The 23,510-nt window shown below is 37.6% G+C and overlaps 2 protein-coding genes across 2 annotated transcripts; one reads left to right on the top strand and one right to left on the bottom strand.

Annotated features, from left to right (window-relative positions):
• Positions 1 to 1,048: 1,048 nt before the first annotated feature.
• Positions 1,049 to 9,735, bottom strand: LOC119424992 (serine/threonine-protein phosphatase with EF-hands 2-like). Its single transcript, XM_037692514.1, has 18 exons — positions 9,684 to 9,735; positions 9,581 to 9,598; positions 9,440 to 9,448; positions 9,013 to 9,140; positions 6,873 to 6,927; positions 6,606 to 6,781; positions 6,388 to 6,502; positions 6,231 to 6,277; positions 5,987 to 6,153; positions 5,477 to 5,513; positions 5,248 to 5,397; positions 4,827 to 5,153; positions 2,253 to 2,438; positions 2,019 to 2,161; positions 1,834 to 1,940; positions 1,578 to 1,741; positions 1,416 to 1,503; positions 1,049 to 1,250 (listed from the first exon to the last, which is right to left on the bottom strand). The coding sequence occupies exons 1-18, from the start codon at positions 9,733 to 9,735 to the stop codon at positions 1,066 to 1,068; spliced, it is 2,154 nt and encodes a 717-aa protein (XP_037548442.1). The 3' UTR covers positions 1,049 to 1,065.
• An 11,606-nt stretch (positions 9,736 to 21,341) lies between these two features.
• Positions 21,342 to 23,137, top strand: LOC119424310 (growth/differentiation factor 6-A-like). The gene is made up of 5 exons (XM_037691767.1): positions 21,342 to 21,460; positions 21,812 to 21,969; positions 22,058 to 22,141; positions 22,243 to 22,364; positions 22,887 to 23,137. Exons 1-5 carry the CDS (start codon positions 21,348 to 21,350, stop codon positions 23,034 to 23,036), a joined length of 627 nt encoding a protein of 208 aa, XP_037547695.1. The 5' UTR covers positions 21,342 to 21,347; the 3' UTR covers positions 23,037 to 23,137.
• Positions 23,138 to 23,510: the final 373 nt, after the last annotated feature.

Consider the following 23,510-nt stretch of genomic DNA (forward strand, 5'->3'; position numbering starts at 1 on the left):
TCAAAAATTTATGGGCAAAGCTGAAAAGGCAAACTGGCTCAGTTCCACCAGTTGTGTCAGGAGGAATGGGCCAAAATTCCTGCCATCTATTGTGAGACGCTTGTGGAAGGAGATCCAAAATGTTTGACCCAATCATACAGTTTAAGGGCAATGGTACTAAATACTAGTGAAGTGTATTTAAACTTTTGGCTTTGAAGAAAGTAATAAAAATTGCCTTAAAAAATTCTCACACATTATTCTGGCATTTTGCAAATAGAAAAAAATTTGTAGAAAAAAAACCCGAGAAAAGTTTATTCAGATTTCACGTCACTGAAAAAAATGCATACCGGTACGTATTTTCAAATAGTGTATGTAAACGTCTGGTTTCAACTGTATGTACATTTTGTATTTTATTTTTAGAATACTAATAAAGTTAGCTTAAATTAAAACTTGTGAATTACTAAATTGGATTGTTTTATGCTGTAAAAGCTCGGTTGTTTGGTCTTTTCTCGCATGTGTGGTTCCTTACATTGTTGTGGTGTTTTATAGGTCATTATTCTCAGTTTATCTCCTCACGCTCACTTTCCTCCATCTCATCAAAGCAGAGCTTGAGTTGATAGGATTTATGTCCTGGATTCTCATCCCTGTAGGGATGAAAAGACTGATTGGCAGTTGAACTGATTAGAGAGCTTCCAAACAGATTGTAAACCCCTCGTGCAACAGGTCACCCATATCCCAAAGGTCAGAGTTAAACAATTAGAGCAGGTACGTAGGAGTAAACATTTAAGCTGCGTGAGGAAGAGCGACATGAATGAAAACCTTTCGGCTAGCAAAAAAAATATGAAATGAAGAAAATATTTGCAGAAAAGTTCAAATCTGCATCATTTGTACCGAATAGTGTTTATTCACCATCTTCTACACCTATGATTACAAAGTTTCACAACTTAAAAGTACCCAAAAAAAGATGAATGACTACAATAGAACAAGTAAAAATATCTATTTTACACCTGTATTGTTAAAATAAAAACAGCACTGGGTCCAGCTTTTGTTGTACATCTGTAGAGGTGCAGCTCCAGATCTGGACCATCAGCTGTGTGTGGAGAGGTCCACCAGCCTGAAAGCCTCCATGAACTCGTTGATGTCGATGCTGCCATCCTTGTTGAAGTCCATGCTCTGGGCCAGGTCTGCGATGGCCTTATCGCTGATTTCCATCTTAAGATGGGAGCTCAGGAGTTTCCAGGTCTGACGGAATTCCTCAAAAGAGATCAAACCTGGAAGAGGAGGTTTTTAAACTGAATATTTTTGAGTCCCGAGTCTCAAAATTTTTTTAACGTTTTGATTGGAAATTCACGAGCTGTTAAACCTCATTAAGTGATCATTTATTGCCAATAAGATAACTAGGACAATTTAGTAAGGTTGATGCTGTTTATACTCACCTGAATGATCTGTGTCTATAATGCGAAAAATGGTTTCCAGGTTGGAGTGGTTTTTGTACATAGTCTCCAAGATACTCGTATCTGACACCTGCTCGGAAATTAGAACATGTAAATTTGAGATTATGACTTAGCAAGGGAATATGATGAGAAAAACAAAAGCACCTCTAGTTTGGGCTCAGTGATGGACAGCTCTCTGATCCACTGCTGGTAGTTCACCATCCCATACTGGGTCCTGCTGACAAGCTGAGGGCGCAGCATCCTCCAAGGCAGACCCAGCTTCAGGATGCTTTCTGTAGCGGTCGCCCAGTGCCTCAGAGAGATCATCCCTGAAAACCAGGCAGAATATACTTGTTCATGTTCTTCATACTGGTGGATGTGGAAGTAAAACATAAAAAAAAGCTTGCTGCGGTTGTTGTACCTGTTTTGTTTGGATCAAACTCTCTGAAGGCGCTTATGAGGTCTGACTTGTGTACAAACAACTGCTCCTTCAGAGCTCGCAGCGCTGACCTCTCCGTCCAGCTGACACTGGTTTACAAAGACAATAATTTCATTAAGCATTTTAAGCAACTGTAAATTCTCTAAATTGACTTTCCAGGTGTACACCTCTGTCTCAAGGTGAGCTCTCTGCATGTCCTGCTGGCCTGGTACTGGATGCAGTGGGGGACCAGGTCTGGGCCCATTCTGATGTACGCGCCTCTGTTACTGCCCACCTCATAGTAGTTGGAGGCTGAAAATATTGTCAGCACCTGTTTGTAACAGAAGGTTTTCAGCCTTTTCTCCATATTGAACTCTCTCCCCTTCAGAAACTGTGCTGAAAGTGGGTCACTTTGGGCTCACCTTGCGATTGTGACAGAACTCGTAGCCATCCTGTTTGCACTCATGGGAGCGGATAAGAAGCTGGAGGTTGTGTCTTCCCAGCACCTCCTCGGTGACATCTGGCCCCCAGTAGCAGCCGCCTCCTCGCACCTCATTGGGGATGCAGCCATTCTGTGGCATTGGATCGCTCCACAACAGGTCCATCATCTGGAGGGTTAGAGTCACAGCTCGTTGTGAAATACAGCAATGTGCCAAATGATTGGGTCCATTAACAGATGTCTGGTCATTTCTTAATTTGAATACTCTTTCTTCTTGTCTTGTCAACTCCAACATGAATGTAAGTGATGTCAACACAGCAAGATCAATGTATTCACCTCCGCAGTTCTGAAGATCTCAAGAGCATAAAGCAACTGAGTTCTGGAAGATTAGTTGGAAGTCAAAACAAACCAGCAAGAGGAAACTGTGTTTCTTTATAAGAAACAGATCCTGTCTAACTCTGAATGCTAGGAAACACCTTGTAACTGTGACTTTCTTTCCCTCCATTGATTACGGTGACATTATTACATGAACGCTCCTACAAGCACCCTGCAGATGTTGGACGCTGTCTATCATGGTGCACTAAGATTCATAACTGACTGTAACTATCGTACCCACCACTGCACCCTGTATTCACTGGTTAACTGGACATAAGTAACTTCACGCAGACTCTCTCACTGGTACATTTTCATCTTTAAATCACTTCTTGGTCTGCTGCCTTCATACATCTCCTCCTACATGTCTCTGAGTGAGTGCAGCTACAGCGTGCGCTCTCAGGACATTATTACATGCAGTGTCCCCTCAGTGCGGACTGAACTTGGCAAAAGGGCCTTCTCCTACTCCGCTACTGTTTCCTGGAATACCTTGCAAAAAGATCTGAAGCTCTCGACCTTGACCTCTCTAAGTGGCTTTAAACATCTGTTAAGTTCCTGGCAAAAACCAATGCGGACCTTCCTGTTTTTACTTTTCTACACCGCCTTACAACCTAGCTGGTTTTTTTTTTGGTTACTTTTTTTTAAAATACCATTTTATTTTCACTTATTCTCAATTTGTATGCATCATTTACGATTGTCTAATGTTGACTTTGATGACTACTGTTGTCATCACTCTTTGTTAAAATCAGGTCTCTCTTGTAAATGAGTCCCCGAGGCTCAATGGGATTAACCTGTCTAAATAAAGGTTGAATGAATGAATGAAAAGAGTCAGTCAGTAAATTTAGCAGATTGTCTGATAAACAGAACTATATAAAGAAAAATGTGGGCTTAAAAAAAATAGATATAGATGTTTTACAACTGTGACAGACTTGCGACCTGTCCAGGTTGTCCCCTGCCTCTCGCACAGTGACTGCTGGAAATGGGCACCAGTGATCCCCGTGACCCAAAAAGGAAGAAGTGGGTAAAAGATAATGGATGAATTGATGGATGTTTGACAAGTCATCAAATACATAATGGGCTTTTAAAGATGTTGCAGTTGTCTATAATCTTTATAGTCCCCAAACCTAAAAATCATTGGAAAAATACTGAAACAGAAATCAAAGTAATTTTGCAGGATGAATGGGTGAATATGAAGATTGAAACTCCACTTGCCATAAAAACTATTTACTATAAAGGCCTACATTTCCTTGAAGGAATGCATATCATTCACCACCTTTAATGTTAGACTTTTAAACTAAAATTAAAGAAATTAATAAAGAAGAGTTACATTTGCAATTTTGCTCAAACCTTGTTAATGATATGCATCATCTCATGCAAGATCTGTTCATGCTCCAAGTATGTATTGAGGACAACTCTCAGCGACTCCCACATCAAACATTATCTCATAATCGGTAAAACTGAGTTAGTCATTTTTTTGTGTTTGCTAAGGTTGATTAGCTGTGGTGAACATTAATTTGTGGTGACTCCAAAAAGTAATCAGTTATAATATACACCTACTGATTACTTTCTGGGAGTTTCATTGAGATCTGTTCAACGTTTCACAAGATATTTTGTCAATAGATACACCAAGTTAATAAAGCAACCAAGCAATAATAAATTACAAAAGTTTAAGAAGATGTCTTGCATGATTAGTCAGCTCTATTTGTACAAGTTTGAGATGATGCTCGGCTATTACCAGACCAAATATTTGCTCAATATCTGTAAAACTGGGGGCGTTATAGTATTTTATTTGTGTTGGCTAAGGTCAAATGTGGTGGTCATTTTAAATTAGGTTAACACCAAAAATAAATTTGTTGTTGATGTTCATCCAGTAAGAGTTTGGATAAAATCTAACCAGCGACTCATGAGATAGTTTGCTAACAGACATAGATAAACATTTGCACAAAGACATGAACAAAAGTATTCCCACCCTTCTGGCTTTGAATGTCAGCAATATTTAACCAGAGTGGGTTTTCTACTATATACATATTTCAAACTATAAAAGATTAAAAAAAAAAAAAATGCATAGTAATCCTTAACAATACAAGAATCTGTCCTCTGAAAGTTGGCCTTTTGGAAATCAAAGTTACCTTTTACTGACTCAAAGAACAACATTTACAGAAACTGCAAATATTCCGTCACTCACGTGCTTCCATTCATTCCCATGTGTTCCTGCTCCTGCTCCAAACCCTGGTTCCAGATCAGAATCTGGTGCCTTCATCTCTCTGTAGGCCTGATCAAACCCCGCCAGCCTGCGCCTCTCCTTCAGCTCGTTCTTCAGCGAGCTGCTCAGGTCATTGCTTATGGGTAGGCTGTGGAGAGACCGCCATGGGGAGATGCTTCTCTGAACCTGAGAGAAGCTGTGGTTTGTCAGGGAGCGCACTCGACGTCGGCTCTCCACAGGTCCACCGGCACCTCCGTTCCTGCTACTGTTGCCATAGCTCATCTTAGGTGGCTGTAAAACAGACACATACTACACGCACACATACATTGACACACCAGTTTTAGCTCTGAACTTATTTGTTTTGATCAAAGCACATTGATTAAATCAAAGAAGTCTCTCTTACTCTGTGTCTATCCATCCTGGTGACAACATCAAGGTTTGTTGAGTCAGAGATCCCTCCATGGACAACCAGCACCTTGTGGTTGATCACTGTGGCCACAGGAAGCCAGCTGAAGATCTTCTGAAGAAGCTTTAAAATCTTCTTCCCATGAACCTAAAGGCAAGTTAGAGGACATATGAGCCCCCCACCCCACCGCTAATAAACCTAAATGCTTATACAGTCTGATCCATACCCTGTATTTCCCCAGAACTTCTTTTGTGAAACCATATCTAAAAAAAACGCACATAATTACCATGTTGGTATTGATTGTTATTTTATACAAAGTTGGTGTGATGATCTATCAATTGTTTAAACAGTATGTTTGTTTAAAATCAGATAGGGTTGTGTTTAAAATGAGACAACTTGTAATGTTTTTAATATATGCCCTTTTTACATATTTTTGCAAAAGCTGATATTCAAGTAGCAAATGCCTGGTAGAATATCTTGAACTAATTTGGTTAACTTGATAACATAAGAAAAGTTTTTCAGAAAAAAAACAAAAATGTCTTAATCTAAAACTGAAATGATTTGGGAGATCTTATGAGCTAACCTAAAATCTTTAAAATGGTACAACTCTTCAAAAAGGCCAACACACGCTGAATGGCAGCCATCTTGAATCAGGTTGACTTCAAACATCAAGGAGGATGTAGATGTACACCCATTAAACACTTTTTTGGAGAAAGATCTCTGCAGATCATCTCACCTCAGGTTAACAATATGGTCTTCGTGGTTCCCTCGGTTCAGATGCACATCATTGGGGTAAACAAGCAGGAAACCAAACAAGGTGAGCAGAATCTCCAAAGAGTTCTTGCCACGATCCACAAAGTCGCCGTTGAAGACATACGGTTTCTCACACGATGGTAAACCATTCTGGGTATTTGAAAATCAAAGGGTTTAATTTAAAGTGAACATCTTGAACGACCTAATGACTTATATGTTTTAAATACCTTATAGAATATCAACAGCAGGTCTTCCAACTGCCCGTGCAAGTCTCCTACAAAGACAAAAAAAGTGCTTAAAGCATCATATGATCTGTTTTAGGGGTAACAAAAGATACAAAAAATTGGAGTGAAACAATTCTAAGAATGGTTTTCTGCAAAGTACCACAAACAGTAATCTCCTTGGTATGGCAGACAGAGACACGATTGATGCTTGGAAGAAATCGTAAAAGTCTCCAAGTCTCTCCAAGAATCTGCAGAACATACCGAGCGTGGAGCTGCTACTGGGAGAAAAACAAGTATAAATAGACTAGGGGCAGAATTTTTTTTTTCGTTTGTCAACCCAGCTACAGATTTCTATCACGTGGATGATGGTGCACCTACTTGTTTCTGCTTAAAAGCCTCCATAAGCTTTGACACCCCACAGAAGGTCATTGGGAAGGTTAGATGGGGACCGGAGTAGCTTTCAGACACCTCAACGCCCTTGTAACAAAAATATCTTTCCCACTCGGTCTCGTGACAGATTTCATTCTCACGAAAAATGTGAGATATTATGTTTCCTTCATTAAAAACAAAAACAGAGGCAGAGATGAGACCATGGATGCTCCAACAGTGACTCAAACACAGAATATTAGGAAAAAGTTATCTTACGCTCACTACTGGCTGGAGTAAAATGATCCATCAAGAAGGCAAAAAAGTTGTATAGCTGCAAGGAGAAAAAACACATCTTTAAAATGATGAATGTTTTGCTTTATTGTAGATTAAATGACAATGTATAGAAACAGCTAATTTAGATATCAGTTTTCAGTCTTTAATGATAAACCAAAGATTTGGACCCAGTGAAAATTTGACCATTTGATTATGTCTAAAACATTAAGTTGTCTAAAGCCAAGTTATTACAGTGGGTTTGTTGGTAAATGTTATTGGAAACCCCCATAAATTCACCAATAAAAGCTTTAAAGCAACACTTTGATGTATGCTGTTTCAAAGTTTTGTCCATATGGGTGAGTAGTGGCACAGAGGTTAGAGAAGGTGGGCCTGTGATCGGAAGATCGCCAGTTCAAACCCTGGTACCGACAACATCAAAAATGTGGGTGGGGTAGGTGGAACGCCCACACCTGCCACCACCCTAATTCGCTCTACCCTGTGCCCATGAGCAAGCCCTTAACCCCCATCTGCTCCCTGAACAGGTCTCTCTTGAATATGAGTTATCGTGGCTCAATGAGACTACCTGGATAAATTAAGGATAAATGAATATATATATCTGTCAAATCCATATCCAGCCTTGACAGACAGATATATTTCTTTGCACTCTTGTGCAAAAAAAAGAGGAAAAAATCCACATTGGTCACTTTAACAACTTAAACTGGCACAAGTAATAAATGTAAAAAATACTAAAAAGGAACAAATAAAACTCAGTCATTGCTTTTCTGCAGACCTATCTTTTAAACAAACTAATAAAACTGACCTTGACAATAAGGATGATATCTTAACTTAATATCCTGCTGCACAATTTTTGAGGCAACAACTGTAATCAAGTAATTTCTGTCACTCTGATCCTTCTGCACTTGTCCACAGACACAGTATGTTGGCTACCTGCTGGTGAGCAAACTGCTTTGGCTGTCTTATGTTTACTACTTCCACAGATGTTCAGCAGGATTTATGGTCCAGAAGGCCTCTTCAGAGTAGTCCAATGTTTGGTTCTGATCCATTCTGATCCATTCTGATGGTTTAAGCTGTGTGTTTTGAGTCATTATTATGTTGGAGGACCCATGACCTGTGACTTAGTCCAAGCTTTTTGCCACTGAGCTGCACATTTTGCTCCTGAATGCCTTGATAGTCTTGATATTTCATTGTAACCTGCACAGATTCAAGACTCCTTGTGGCAGAAGCAGCAAAGCAGGCCCAGAACAAAACTGAGTCCTCCATTAAAACTATAGGTTTCTTCTTGCTTCCTTGTGTGTTTCTATTTTAGCTCAGTGAACAGAATTGACAGGACTTGTTGCCAAACAGCTCCAGTTTTGTCTCAGCTGTCTAAAGGAGATTCTCTCAGAGGGATTGTGGCTTCTCAATATGTATTTTGGCAAATTAGTCTTGCTTTTCATGATTTAGTGTCCTCCTTGGTAGTCTTCCAATAATTCTACTTTGGCTCAAACAGCAACAGACACAAGTCTGACACGGATGTATCTTGAACTTGGAGTTTACATCTAATCTTTTTGGAATTGTTCTGGGCTCTATGGTTACAATTTATTTTGTCCATCTCTTCAATTTGTCTGCAGTTTGTTGTATTATTCTTGCAGCTTTGTCCGTGGATTTTAAACTTCTGAATAATCTGTGCAGCTCTAGTTTCAGGAACATCAAGCTGATTGAAAATGGTCTTATAGCCTTTATCTTTAACATTCTGCTCAATATTCTTTAGATAGAGATCTTTACTAACTGGCTTTTCTATGTATGTGAATGTTCCCGTGAAGTGCCCTGAGACAACTTTGGTGTGATTTGGCACTATATAAACAGCACAGTGACTACTTTTTATGTTTAACATCCCCCTAGGGTCAAATTATTGTATTTTTCTGGGGGTGCTATCCTTTATGTCAAGTCCAGTTTCATCTTTTTTTGTTTGTTTTTTATTCTGTAGAATCAATTTTCAAACACAGTGACTGAATTACATTAGGTGTATTTTAGTATTTTGTTTGTTTATGTTATTACTTTTGTCAGTTTGAGGGATTTTTCTTATCTTATTACACACAAACGAATCTGCTTCAGTACAATCTGTTCAGCTTTTTGACCTCACCTTTATCTGATTTTGTTCTCCTGCATATTCAATAGACTGGAAAATGTTCCAGGTGCACCTGCGTCTCACCTCCAGCCGAGCTACATATTGTCGATACCAGCGCTGGATCAACAGAGCTGCTCTGATTGCTGAGAAGAAGAAAAGAATAGAAGAACTTGATCCCAACTGGACTGGTTCTAATCAAATTTAACTTAGAAAGTGCCTCAGGTCTAACTGGGTACATGACCTCCTGTGGGTTCATTAGCTTTAGGACTCTACAGGGATTGAAGAGGCCTTTGAGTCACAATGAAACCTCTTTAAGAGCTAGAGAGTGTCCAAGTGCTTTATTTTTTCTTAAAAATTACTTAAACTCTACAAAACTGATAATTTATGTTATCCTCTGCAACTAATCTCATTTGAAATATCTGATGTAGTCTGAAGGACTTACCTGTAGCAGCTTCACGAGTTGCATGAAGTTCGAGTTTAGATTGCAGACGTGATCAAACAGAAATAAAAAATTTGTCATGAGTCTAGACACAAATTATATCAGGTTCAAACTTTGGTGAAATAAAATAAATAAAAAAAATACCTGGGACTGAGATGCTCACTGGAAATGATAAAAAAGAAACAAAATAAATGTTAAAGCAATGCAACAAAATGTGAGCATTTAATAATTCATGTAAATACTTCACCTCTGTCACATTTTTCTGGATGAGGTCTGGATTTTCCCACGCCACATCCCATGACCCTCTGCTGTTTTCTTTGTGAGAAACAATTGGGCACATTAATGTGTGAGACTCAGATATGTGACCTTGTAATTTGCATCTATTTGGAGTAAAATATCTGCACACAAAGTAACAAAATATTCTGTTATGTTTCCCCATCTTTTTACACGCCTGATATACGAAACTTCAATAACAAGACATGAACAACATAATTAACTTAAATATTTGTAATTTATTTAGAAAATAATCTTACTCATGTATAGAAAACATTGTTTACATGCTTGACAAAAATAAAAGATACTCACCCGTCATTTGTTATTTCTCCAGCATTTTAAAAGATGTATTTTAATTGTATGATAATCTTTCTTGCAGCTTAAATAAGTCAAAGTTATGAATTATCTCTTTAAGTTGTCCATCTCTTCTGCAGGGTTCAGTGGTTGTAACTCTCTACAACTGTCTTGAACAGGCTCATTTGATCACTCACTCAAAACAAGATGCAAGTGGATTAGGATTAAATCTTACTACAGCTTGCATCTGAACCGAATAAACAGATGAGGGCTCTGTTAAAGGGCAGCACACTTTATAAAGGGATAGTAAGATCCTCCGATAAAGACTAAACCCCCACAATGTCTTATATGACAACTTTTAGTAATTTGATTAAGACAGAAGGCATTAATTGTCTATTAGTCAAGTCAAGTCAACTTTATTTATTTATATTTATAGAGCACATTTAAAATTACACCTATTTTATTTATAATAAAGAAGTCATAAAAATATATTTACACATCCAGCTACTGTCAAACAAGATTTAACTCAAAATCTGTTTGACTGAGTTGCAGCCTTTTAATTAATTAATTTAATTATTTATTTTGGCCAATGCCATTTAGCAGTGGTTGCCATTTTGGGGAGTGAATTGGGGGTATATCCAGATATTAGTGGGTTTTAGATGTACAGCTAATAATTACTTTTTGATCATTTCACTCAAATTTGTTCAGAGATACTTGAGTTTTTTCTTTTTTTTTTTGCTGAATGTCAGTGTTGACTCTAAAAGTTTATTCCAAAGTTTTAGTTCAAGACATTGTGCAACAAGTATGTGTTGTGAATGACTCTCAACTACTACCACACCAAATTTTAGAACAATTTCTGTAAAACAGACTGAGTTATAGCCATTGTTGTGTTCCTAACATTGATTAGATGTTCAACTGTAGTTGTACACATTACTTTCTGAGAAGCTCATTAAAATCCTAACAGTGGTTTATGAGATATTTTGCTAACGCTAGAGACAAATGAACACAAATGTGAACAAAAACATTATTTTCTTTTTGCGTTTGGTAGCAGGCAATAATGAGCTGAACATTCTTTTTTATCATCAATGATAGAATGAGATCAAACTACTTTTACCTTGTAAATTGTTTCTCTTTTCAAACTTGTTTAATATTTGCAACTCTTACATTTTTCAGCCCTTATATTGTGCTGATGATGAAAAGTGCCACCTTTAAAACTCCCCTCATGTATGTGTTGAAATACGTGAGGAGTGTTCTCTGCCAATTCTAATATCGTTTAAATTACTCATCAGACCATAACGACTGTGATCCCAGATAACTGCACCTGGCAGCGATTTGGTGGGAGACGTCTGCTGCTCAAGGACTCAGCTCGTTCCCGAATGGTTGCTAGAGGACCAAAGCTGCACAATTCTACAGTGATCGCAATCTGTGTGTGTGTGTGTTTGTTTATGTTATATTTGGGGACTTAAACCAGCTTACACACCAGTAATTTGGGGATACCTTGGCAACTGGGGACTAAGAAGTTGAACACGCCCCTGTGTGTGTGTGTGGTGGGGGAGGGGTGGGGGAGAGCTGTGTTTGTGTGTGTGTGGGGGGGGTGCATGTGTGTGTGTGCGTGTGTCTAAATGTATGTCGGTATCGAACTAATGATCATAGAATGCATCTTTTTCCAAGTTTCATGGACAAATGTAACAACACATACCTTCTATCCCTCCATATCTTCTTCCTGTCTTTATTGTACAACAGTGTTTGTCTTCTCTAATGTGAAATGTTGTTTATTTGTAGGCTGATGAGAGTACATAGAAGAATTAAATAATTTTCCATCTGAATAAAAAAAGTATGACACACAATAAACTGCAAATGTATGGCACCTATGATGCAACACAAGTGGCACAAAGCCATCCAAAGATGGGGACAGGTTAATAAAGATAACTCAGACATTATGAAGTGGGTTCATGGAGAAAAGTTATTACCAGACATCCTATAGATTCATTCAACCTTTATTTATACAGGTTAATTCCATTGAGCCTCAGTGACTCATTTATAAGAGAGACCTGAATTTTAACAAAGAATTATGACAAAAATGGACAATCATAAAGGATGCACACAAATTTATTTTTTTAACAAGTGAAAATAAAATGATAATTAAAAAGGATAATTAAAAGGAAAAGTAGTGAAAAAGAGCTAGATTGTAAGGCAGTGTAGTATACCAAAAACAGGAACATGCTCTTTGAATGACCTCAGTTTGATGAGATAACAGCTAGCAAAGACATCCGGATGCATACTCAATAATCCAAGTAGAAAAATCCAACAAAGTTCAGTCAGGTCCTCTTGACAGATTAAAAATAAATAAATAAATAATTTGTTGAAACGTTTTGTCTTTAATTCAAGACTTTGTCTGTCTGAAGAGCTGCAATAAATTCAGTCTTATAAATAACCCCTTGGATAAACCAGTTTGTTGTTGACAGCCAAAAATAGCTGTTCACATGATAAAGGAGGACCATGAGCCTAACAATCAATCATTAGAACCTTGATGGACACTTACTATTCACAGAGGGCTGAGTGATACTAGCAATAACAGCATTGTAAGAAGATGACAAATGGACATGGAGGCCCGTGCCCCAGTAGGGCTGAGTGTTCCTAGCAATAACAGCATTGCAAGAAGGTGACAATTAGACATGGAGGCCTGTTCCCCTGTTTAATGACTGTAGCAAAGACCAAAAATATCTGCTTTTGTAAAACAACTTCAATTTTAATGTATTACATTGTACTTCGTGTGTACACCTTTTTGTAAACCTTTACATTGTCAACAGTTTCAGTTTACTTGGTTAAAGACTTCTGTTCGCTAATGAAAATGGAAGAAAGAGCTGGATAGAACACTTCTGGTGCAGCCTGAGGCAGTTCCATCTAAAAAATATAACTTTGCAAAGTCTATTAGGAAATTTTAGCAAATTTGAGTTGTTTTCATTTGGCAAAACTTCAAAACTTCAGATCTCCCAAATGTCTAAGACATGCATGCAAGTTCTCATTTACAAACCTTTAGACCTCAGTCAATTTCAAATTAAGTAAAGTAAAGTAAAGTAAAGTAAAGTGCTATGTGTTGTCATCGTTGTATGTTCCTAAACAATGACAAAATTGGATCTCTGCATTTAACCCATCACATGTGAGATACACCCAAGTGGAGCAGTGGTGACCAGCCAGGAAGCACCCAGGAAACACAAAGTGGAACAAAACTTGTACTCAGGGTCCCAGTTACACCCAAAAATAGCACATTAACCAAAGATTGTGTAATAAATACGTTTAATGAAAAACTGACAGAAGTTCAACAGTTCATGAAATACCATTAGCAAGAACCACTTTGGACTGTCAACTTTCTCCTGTTCAACTTATTTATTTATTTATTTATTTTCAAACTGAGGCCACAAAAACCTACTTTAAAAAGTCTAAATTACCCCTCTTATAACCCCTGTATAATTTCAGGTAATAAAGAAAATTTATTGCAGAAAGTTATGTTGTTTTGGAGAAGCTGGAACGTGCAAAACAAGTTGCAGGAGCCACGTTCATCACACATTGGACCAATTTTCAGATGAAGATCCTCTCATCTGAGTCTTGTCACCGGGGTTAGGAGAGGACAAGCAAGAATGAACAAAAGACGCTGCAGGGAAATTCTCCAGAAGTATAAATCTAAGGAACAAGACTCCAAAACAACAGACAGGAAGAGAAACTGTGCAGAATTGACTCTGGTAGAAGATGCTCAGAGAAGAGAAGATAAAAATAATGAAGTAAAATAAAGATAAAATAATTGTATACACAGGAGAAGATGATAACTGTCATATAAACATGATTTATTTAAAGGCAAAAAGCAAAACAAACTGGAATAAACATTGAAATCATGAGAAAAATAAGGAATGAAGCAGACCAAGTTGGATAAAAACTGTTCATGAACTATAACATGAATATGGCTGACTATTATACAAAACAAGAAAATTAAGAAAATACAGAAGTTTTCAAACAAAAAAGCAAAAACAATGGAAACCCCAAAACATATAAAATAAAACTACATGTTTGTTGGCCCTTTTTTCATAAACTTGTTTGAGTGTAAAGAAGTTTTTGGAGTTAAAACCATGAATGATAACTGATTCAATTTGCAGCACAGTGCATAAATATTTCACCTGTAAAATTTGTCCTGGGTCTTCCTTGGGGTCTTCTCCTAGTCAAACATGCCTGAAGCACCTCCCTAGGGAGGTGCCCAGGAAGCATCCTTACCATATGCCTGATCTACCTCAGCTGGCTCCTCTCAATGTGGAGGAGCAACGTTTCTACTCCGAGTCTCTCCCAGATAACTTCACCCTATCGCTAAGGGAGAGTCCAGCTAACCTGCAGATGAAACTCATTTCAACCATCTGTATCCACGAGCTTGTTCTTTCAGTCACTAAAATGTCCCTCGGTTGGACTGGCAACACAGTGAAATCCTCTCAGAACAGCTGGAAGTGGTGGCTGGTGAAGAGATGTCTGGGCCTCCCTGCTCAAGCTGCTGTGACCTGACTTTGGAACAAGTGGAAGATATTGGATGGATAGATCTTAAGAAGAGAACATCCAGTGCTGTACCACAACTCTAGCTCATCCATGGTTACAATTTTCATTTTACAATTTTCAGATGACTGTGGAACCATGGAAATGTCCTGTCTTTATACAGCTCAAGAAGGAGACAGGTTTTGTGTTCCTGAAATGAAAATGTTTTACTACAAAATGTGTGTACCTACCAGCCAAAACAACAACTATAAACCTTGTGAAGATGCTTCTGAAGCTGGTAAAAGTGAAATAATTCATGGATAAACAAGTCATGGACTGACATAGATTTAAAGGTCACTCAGCAGAGAAGAAGCTGTCATACCAAAAAGCCAGATAGTTATAAATGCACACAGGGACAAAAACTTAATTTCTAGAGACATGTCCTATGGTTTGAAGAAACTGAAATTGAACTGTCTATTCCTAATTAATATTGTTACATTTAGAAAAGGGGGAAGATTGCAAGCTTGAGAACACCATTCAAGTGTGAAGTACGGGGATAGAAGCATCAAGCTGTGGGGATATTTTGCTGTAGGAGGGACTGATGCACTTCACAAAAAGATAGCACCATGAAGAAAGAAGATTTTGTGGAAATATTAAATCAATATTTCAAGAAGCATGAAGTTGGAATAAATTGATCAAGTCATTACGTTAGATCTCAATATGACCCAGGGCACATTTTCATTGAAACTAGAGACACGGGTGTCCTAGAACACATCTAAGTGTGGTCTTAGACTTGATTGTCCCCATTTGGAACGAAAAGGGGAACTGGAAATACCTTTTGTCTGTCAGTCCATCTGTCTTGTGAGCTGAATAACTTGAAAATTAAGTGAGTTACAAACTTGCATTTTGGTGTGGAAACATCCAGCCATAAGAAGGGTCACTATCAAAAATTGGGTCACTACATCAAAATCCAAGATGGCTGCACCTGGATATAATTTTTTATATTGCTTAAAAGATTAGATTCATCAAATGATCAGGGTGGCTGAAGATTAATCTGTGGATGTCAAGGATACCATTGGCCACCCCCTGGCTTCACAATTATGTCTGGTGGTGGATAAAATAGGTCCCTTTGCTCACTTTGTGCCACCTCAAGCAAGCAAAACATAAAATAAAACCTACCCTATCTCTGTTCTTATTCACAGTGTAATTCCTACCCACTTGAATATCTAGCGCCAAAACATAAAATACAAACAAACAAAAAGAAAATCTGATTTACACTCATTTTGAAAACTGCATTCATTTCAAGTCATTTGGGGATGGGGGACATCGGCATACAGCTTGTTTTATCTTTTCATGTTGTCTGTCCAAACTGCATGTTTACATGTATTTATAGTGTTCCACTTGGGACCAGAACACCCAGGATGCAATCCACTTCAGGTCTGAATCCCAAACACACTTTTCCTGTACACCTATCTTGACTATTTTTTCCATTAAGGACATAAATATATGTAGCCAATGTGCACATGTTAAACAAATAAATTAGCAAAAAAGCTTTATTTTTGACTAGAACATAAGCCGAATCCTCTCAAAAGAAAACAGTTTATAAAATAAAGCTGTTTCAGCATGATAATATTGAGAAGTAGCTAAATACAGAATGACATCAAAGTTTTTCTTTAAATTTATGGAAGTGGCAGCAATGTTCTCATGTAAAAACTGCAGAGTTCCTGTTTGCCTGTTCCTAAACTCGCCTGCTGAGTGTTGAGGCATGCTGATAATCACAAATAAACTTGAGATTGAGATGTCTGTGGTGTTGCTGAAACTTGTCAAGCATATTATATAAACCTCATCAAATATTTCTAAAAAGCCCCCAAAAATGTAAGATCACAAAAGATATGACCACGAGTCTAAAGTTTTAGATCCCTTATGTAAGTAAGCATTGCAAATTAGCAAAAGATGAATACATTTTTTCTAGTAAAGATGGAGGAAAAACTATAACAATCTTTAGATAAGCTTTAAAAATGTATATGTAGTAAACAATACTGCAATATACTATTAAATTTAACATTTGTATTACTTCCTACAGTTTTTTTTCTTTCTTGCAGGTATTTCATGCTGTTATAAACATATCCTTCACCTAATATGTTTTCTCATCATTTTAAAAACAGAAAAGCAGGTCTTGTTTCAGCTTGTACCAGCATTCCTCTGTCACTCAGCATTAATTATGGTTTGAAATCTGGTGCAGCAGATAGGTTGTCCCATTTTGGACTCATGAGAAAGGTTTTGCTTGGCTTCAGTTTAGGCCCGATGATCTTATGGGAGGTCATTACAGGGCACAGAGCTCCTGCTCCACGCAAATCTCAAGCCCTCAGAGACTCAGAACGCTGATCTGAGCTGAAGACTTTTTTTGTTTTGCTGCTGGCTTTCAGATAGGAACATCATCTGCATCACATTTTTTTCTGAGGTGTTGCATTTCATCCCTCAAGTCCTTGAAAAACAACTGCAGGGGAGTAACACTGGAATTGTGTTTATCACAGAAAATTGATCTTTTGTAACAAACCAGCAAAAGGAGGATGTAATAAAAACTGATAATTATGTATGAATAGACAGCTTATGCTCTATAGTTTGGTGAATAACTATTAAACAATCCCCCTCTGTATGTCTGTCCTGCTTTTTTGTGATGTTTGTTCTCTGATTTTATGGTAGGTTTTTGTTTAATTCCCCCCACCCCACCCCCACCCCACACACACATTATTATAGATTGTTTGTTTGATCCCAGCCCAACCAAAGATGACACAATATTGGCATAGATTTATTAGTGTATGGTCAGATGTTTCAGATCAGTGCCCACAAGAATCAGAGCATCTGCCAACAACCCAATCAAGCACAGCTGCCTCTCAGCCTGCAACACCTGGTGCTCACAGGAAATTTCCCATCCAAATCCTACTCCGCCCTGACCCTGCTTACCTCCTAAGATAAGACAAGCTCAGGCCCACACAGAGAATTTGGGCCAAAAACTCCAAAAGATGCCAAAAGATGCCAAAATATGCCAGAAAACAAAACTGCAAAAAAGAAAACACATTTCACAACATGCAGGCAAGCAAAGAGATGCAAGAAAAGTAAACAAGCAATAAACAATTTATTATTGTGCAGACCACGCAAAAGTTTTGAGTTGTTCCACATTTCTTTATATTTTACTTCCAAGCAGCCAGATTTTTTTGATATATTAAAAAACAAACAATATGTCTTCAGATTTTCTGGATGCCTTTCAAAATAAATTGTGATTTTTTTTTTTCAATTATATTCTGGCCTTTATCTCACTGTTGTTGAATGAACGTTTTTCTTATTTTTATTTAATGGTTTTTTTAGGCCACTTCTTTAGAAATATAAATCATTCAAGTATAAAAATGATCAAACTAAAATAAATAAATAAATTCTGTGTCAACACATAGAAGAGAACTTAGGCAAATAATCTATTTTAAAACAGATCTTAAGACAGTTTGATACCAGATGTTTGTAACATTATTCAATATCAGTGATCATAAACTGCAGGCCTGTGGGCAAGAAATGGAAACCACACTTATAACATTTGGCTCACAAAAATGCATACTTAATCAAGATATATCAGTAGGCTTCCTTGCTCAAAATGTGCAATCAGATCCAATTCAGATACTAGCATATCTAGAACTCTCACCAGTTCTAATTTCTGAAGACCACCACTGGCTGAGACAGTGACGGACAGACATAGAGACAATCTGTCTCTATGTATGTTTTTAAAACTGCTCAATATTTTATATCTGCATATTCACACATTTGAAATGTCAAAATGATACAGAGGTTCTTTAGGTTGGAATAAAATCACATTTTGTAAATAATTTTCAGAGTTTTAGTTATATTTAGTATTGATCAAACATCACCAAAATACATTATCTGACAGTTCAAATAGTTTTTGTCTAATATTTACTATTATCAATTTATATCTGCTAAAAAAGATCATTTTTAATATTATTGTACACAAAATGACTACTAATTAGTTGATTTTTTAACATTATTACCAGTCCCTTAGCTATTCTGAATCACAATGCAAAGATTTTCAGATCTCACGAACTCATGTTTTATCCACAATATACTAAAATATCAAATGTTTAAACTAAGAAATGGTATTTTTTTTTAAAACATATAAGGACATTTTGAATTTTATGGAAGCAACACATTTTTAAAAAAGGCTGTAAAAGTAAATGGTTTAAAAAAAACAATTGGTGGAGCATTTTGCAACAAATTAGATGATCTGCAGCAGGTCAATAAGAGGAATGGGGCATTTTAAAAAGGCCTAATTTCATAGAAGAAAAGATGGGCAGAGCTTCAACACTCTGCAAAATGGTGTCGAACAATAATTGAATAATTTTAGAACAATGCTTCTCAATGAAAATTTGGGAAAAATTTGAATATTGCATCACTTACTATTCATTGTATCATGAAAAGTTTTCAACAAGCTGGAGAAATCTCTGTAAGAATAAAGCTGAAAGTCATTACTGGGTGTCTGTGATCTTCGGGCCCTAAGAGAAGCATCAAAACCAAGTCTAATTTCGGTATGGACATTACTAAATGGGCTCAGGAACACTTCCACAAATCATTTTCTGTAAACACAGATTGCCATGCCATACAAAAGGTTGGTTAAATCTCTATCAAGCACAGAAGATGTGCACACAAACAGAAATGTTGCTGTCTTCTCTGGGCCAAAGCTAGTTTAAAATGGACTGAGGCAAAGTGGAAATTTGTTCTGTGGTTAGATCAATCCAACTGTGAAATTCTTTTTGAAACAGAAGGCATGTGCTTTGTAATAAGGATGAGACATTCCATCCGGCCAGTCATCTCACAGTTCAAAAGCCTGCCTCTCTGATGGTATGGGAGTGCATTAATACCTATTAGATGAGCAGCTTACACATTTGGAATGGCACCATTGATGCAAAAATGTGTATTGACGCTTTAGAACAACAAATGATCCCAACCTGATGGCTTTAAAAGAAAAAAAAGCCTAGGCCTTGCATATTTCAGCAAGACAACGCTAAATCACAAACTGCATCAATTATAACTGCATTGTTTCACAGTAGAAGAGTCTGTGTGCTGAACTGGCCTACCTGCTGTCCAGACCGCTCACCATTTGAAAACATTTGATGCATCATGAAACAAAAAAACTCAGCAAAGCAGACTCAGTTGAACTGCTAGAATCCTTCATCAGCCAAGAATGGAACAACCGTCCCCTCCACAATTCTGACAAAACATGTTCAGGTGTAGCACTGTTTATAGAAGGGCAGAAGAAAAACAGCAGAAACTGAATCTCAGTTTATCAAGCAGTTTAAATACAAGTTAAAAATTAGCATGGCAGCCCTGCTAACTGCTACAGGACAATAGGAAGGTAGCAGTTTAAAACTCTCATGTGCCATTGCTTATGATAAAAAGCATGACTGATGGAACTGTTTATGGTTTCTTTATTAAATTTTTGCCACATGGCAAACATGTAGGCAGATAATTATTATAAAGTGCTTTAGTGTTGCTGCTGAGAATGTTGATTAATTACTGACAATTACTGTAATTACTGCATGATAAAGTTCCTCTGGCATCGAGTGATATTTTACAAGTGAATGTCAGTTTAGCAAATATGAAAAGTAAAATGCAATGCTTTTTCATTATTTGCACATTGTATAAATAAAAGGTATAATCAGTTTTAGTCTGTATCACATTGGCTCAGTCTTCCCTGGTGAAGTTATTAGTCTGCACTTCTTTTTATTATATTACTATACATTATTATGTAACAGTACTTAGCCACAAGAGTTATTGGTGCCCAAATAACTTTATTTTTTAACTAAAAACCCCGATTTCATCTTGAAATTTTTTTTTTGCTGAAAACAAATTAGTTGGACATGTATCAACTTTAATAGAATCTCTGTTTGGAAGCTGCCTTTTTTGTCCACTGACAACTAATTTCAGTAAACAACTACTAAAACGGAATGGGTCATGCCTTGAAAATGACAAAATAATTAAGAAGAACACTTTTTTTCATGCAGTTATTTTCTCCAGATTGAAACAAACCTCATTCAAGAAAAGTGCCACTGGACAGTCAGCATTCTCTGACAAGAAATCTTGCACGCATAGCTCTAAAAATAAACCATTACACTTTACAGACAGTTTTCCATAAAACCAAGATCAGTGTAATTAAAATTGATGCTGTTCTTAGAAATGAGTCTGTACTTTGATATGTATACTTGTGTTATTTTTTTATATCAAAAACGTATTTTCATCGCACTCAGGGGAAGAGGTCTAATCTTTCTGCAGTTCAATGTAACATTGTATACTCTTCTTCTGATACCATATGCCCCAAAGAAATAACACTATTATGGAAAAACTCCAGAGCATCACCTCTGAATTCTGATTTATACATTCATCGCACCTGTCACCAAATCAGAAAAGTGGGAGCTTTGTCCTTGGCTCATGTTGTTCTCATGCACACACTTTGCAACATGTGTGTTGGTGCTAATTTAGTCTCTCTACCTCTCATTCCTGAATGTTTGCCTTGAGTCTTTGTCTATCTGTCTTCCTCTGTTGGATTATCCTCCTTGTACTATTTCACACTGAGCAGGGGACAGGACAACAATGCTAAGTATCTCAAGGCCACATTTGGGGTACAAGAAGATAAAAACTCAGGTTCCCAGACCCAGACTAACATTACATTGAGCAGCATCCTTGTCTCTGGTCTCCTCCTCCAAACAGACATACAGGACCAACCGTCATCGGCCTGAATCAAACTCAGTCCTTAGATTGACCACACTGCTCAAACACGATGTCTTTTGCATTCGCTGTCATGATGATGCTTCTTGGCTCTGCAGTGGTGACTGCATTTGTCCTGCATCCATCCAAGGAAGAGACTGCAATCTCTGCTGATTCCCATCAAAGGTCAGATTGAGCCTCAATTTATGCATTGTTATATTTACAGGAAACATAACCTATAACTTGCAGTATATTATGCATAGTTAATGATGTGCATAGCATGTTAACACTAAGAGGTCTGTGATGTATGGTAAGGGACGATTGGATTTTGTGCTAAATCTATGGTAATTCAATACTTCTATGCAGACAAGGTGCAAAGTGTTTCACTATTCCATTGAAGAGTCAGAAGAGGAATAAACAGTTACTCACAAAATACTTTTCAACTCGTCTTTCATAATATTACAAGGCACTTCTTTCAGACATTTAAATTGACAAGCAATCATTTTGTTGAGATGTGAATCTGTATGGGATGTTCAGGTGCCCGGAGGAGTCACTGCAGTCGATAAGGAAGAGTCTCCTCGGGGCTCTCAACATCCAGACTGAGCCACAGCTGCCTGCTGGGTTTCTGGATGGCATCCGAGAACAGTGGCAGAGAACACTTGGAACCAATTCCCAAAGTGCCAAGGACACCACAGGCAAGTGGAGTCCAAAGATTTAGAGAAACAAATGTACATGTCACAACCATGCATTGTGAAATTAATCCTCTGTCTCTTGCTCCAGCAGCCGTCAACAACTCTGCATCAGTTGAAAGTGTGAACAGTACAGGCCTCAAGTGTTGTTCCATGGCCTCTGAGGTTTTCCTGAAAGGTATGCAACAAAGAAGACTTGTTTTTACCCAATACTGCCATTTATGTATCATTCTTATTGTTTCTTTTTGACAAAAAACAAAATGTTGTTTTACTTTCCAGATCTGGGCTGGGACAGCTGGGTGATCCATCCTTTGAGCCTGACCATCGTTCGGTGTGCATTGTGCAACTATATGGAGAACACAGTGCAGTGTCCATCCTCCTCCAGCATCCAGAACTCACAGGTAATTTATCCATGTAAATTCAACATGGGAATATGTTCCTTTATAACATTTTATACATTTACCCAAGCTTCAGTGACTCTGAGCCATAAACAGCACATAACTAACCTGGGTGTGTTTCTGAGATAAACCCATTTCAATAGGCTTTCTTGCCAGCACTTAACCTAATACAAGCCAGGGAATTTCACAAAGTTGGCCACCCAGAATGCATGTGGTGAAAAAATTGGTATCACAACAAAAGAAACGTTTAATTGTGACTCATAGGCTGGGCATGAGTTCAAACATTTGCAAAGAAAGTATTTTTATAACTTGCATGCTCATCCAAAAGCAGTAAAGACAACCTTTTAAACAGCTTATGCAACTTTGACATGATTAAAATCTGTATTTTTAAAGATTATTTTAGCTTTTTAAAAAGTCCAGTTTAAAATTAAATATGTTTTACTTAAACTACTTTTAGCTATTGCACTGTGGGTCATTATCAACATTGCTATCTGTGTAAATATTGGTTTTCTTGTCTTTCTCCAGGATAATTTGCCTTGCTGTCAGCCTGCCACCCAGGAAATGGTGCCTATGGTCTACATGGATGGAACCGGCACCACTGTCATCTCCTCTGTGCAGCTGACCCGCAGCTGTGGCTGTGGACCGGGTAATGTTGAGCAGCAGGGCAAAAAGTAGGCTGAGGTTTGTCCTTCAGTCGTGATATGAGCCACGTTTTGTAACCAAATTATCTTCACACACAGGCCTGTTCTGTCCTGAGTTAAAAAGCCCACCTGTACTGCGGACTGTTTCCTCTATCTTAAATTGTTACTCAGTGTGTTCAGCACCAAGCGTGAGAACCAAAGCAAAGTCTCAGTTTTGAATTCCTGCTGCACCGCTGTAGCAATAACAACTTTGTTGTGCCTGCCAGTCATGAAAATCAAGTGCTCTACATTTGCAATCTAAATATAAGTTTATGTCTTTTTTTTTTTTACAAGTAACCCACAGACAAGTTAATGTTAATAAAATGTGTTTAGTTTTTGCATTCCACTTCAGATTAATCCAACATCTCTGGCTCAGTTCGGCTGACATTTTGTGTAATAACTCTCAAGAGTACAGATCACTTATTTATAGCCACGAATGGTTACGGAGTGTTCCCTCTAAAAATCTGAG

This window comes from Nematolebias whitei, chromosome 18 (assembly GCF_014905685.2).
Source record: "Nematolebias whitei isolate Nwh7 chromosome 18, NemWhi1, whole genome shotgun sequence".
Taxonomy (NCBI): Eukaryota; Metazoa; Chordata; class Actinopteri; order Cyprinodontiformes; family Rivulidae; genus Nematolebias; species Nematolebias whitei.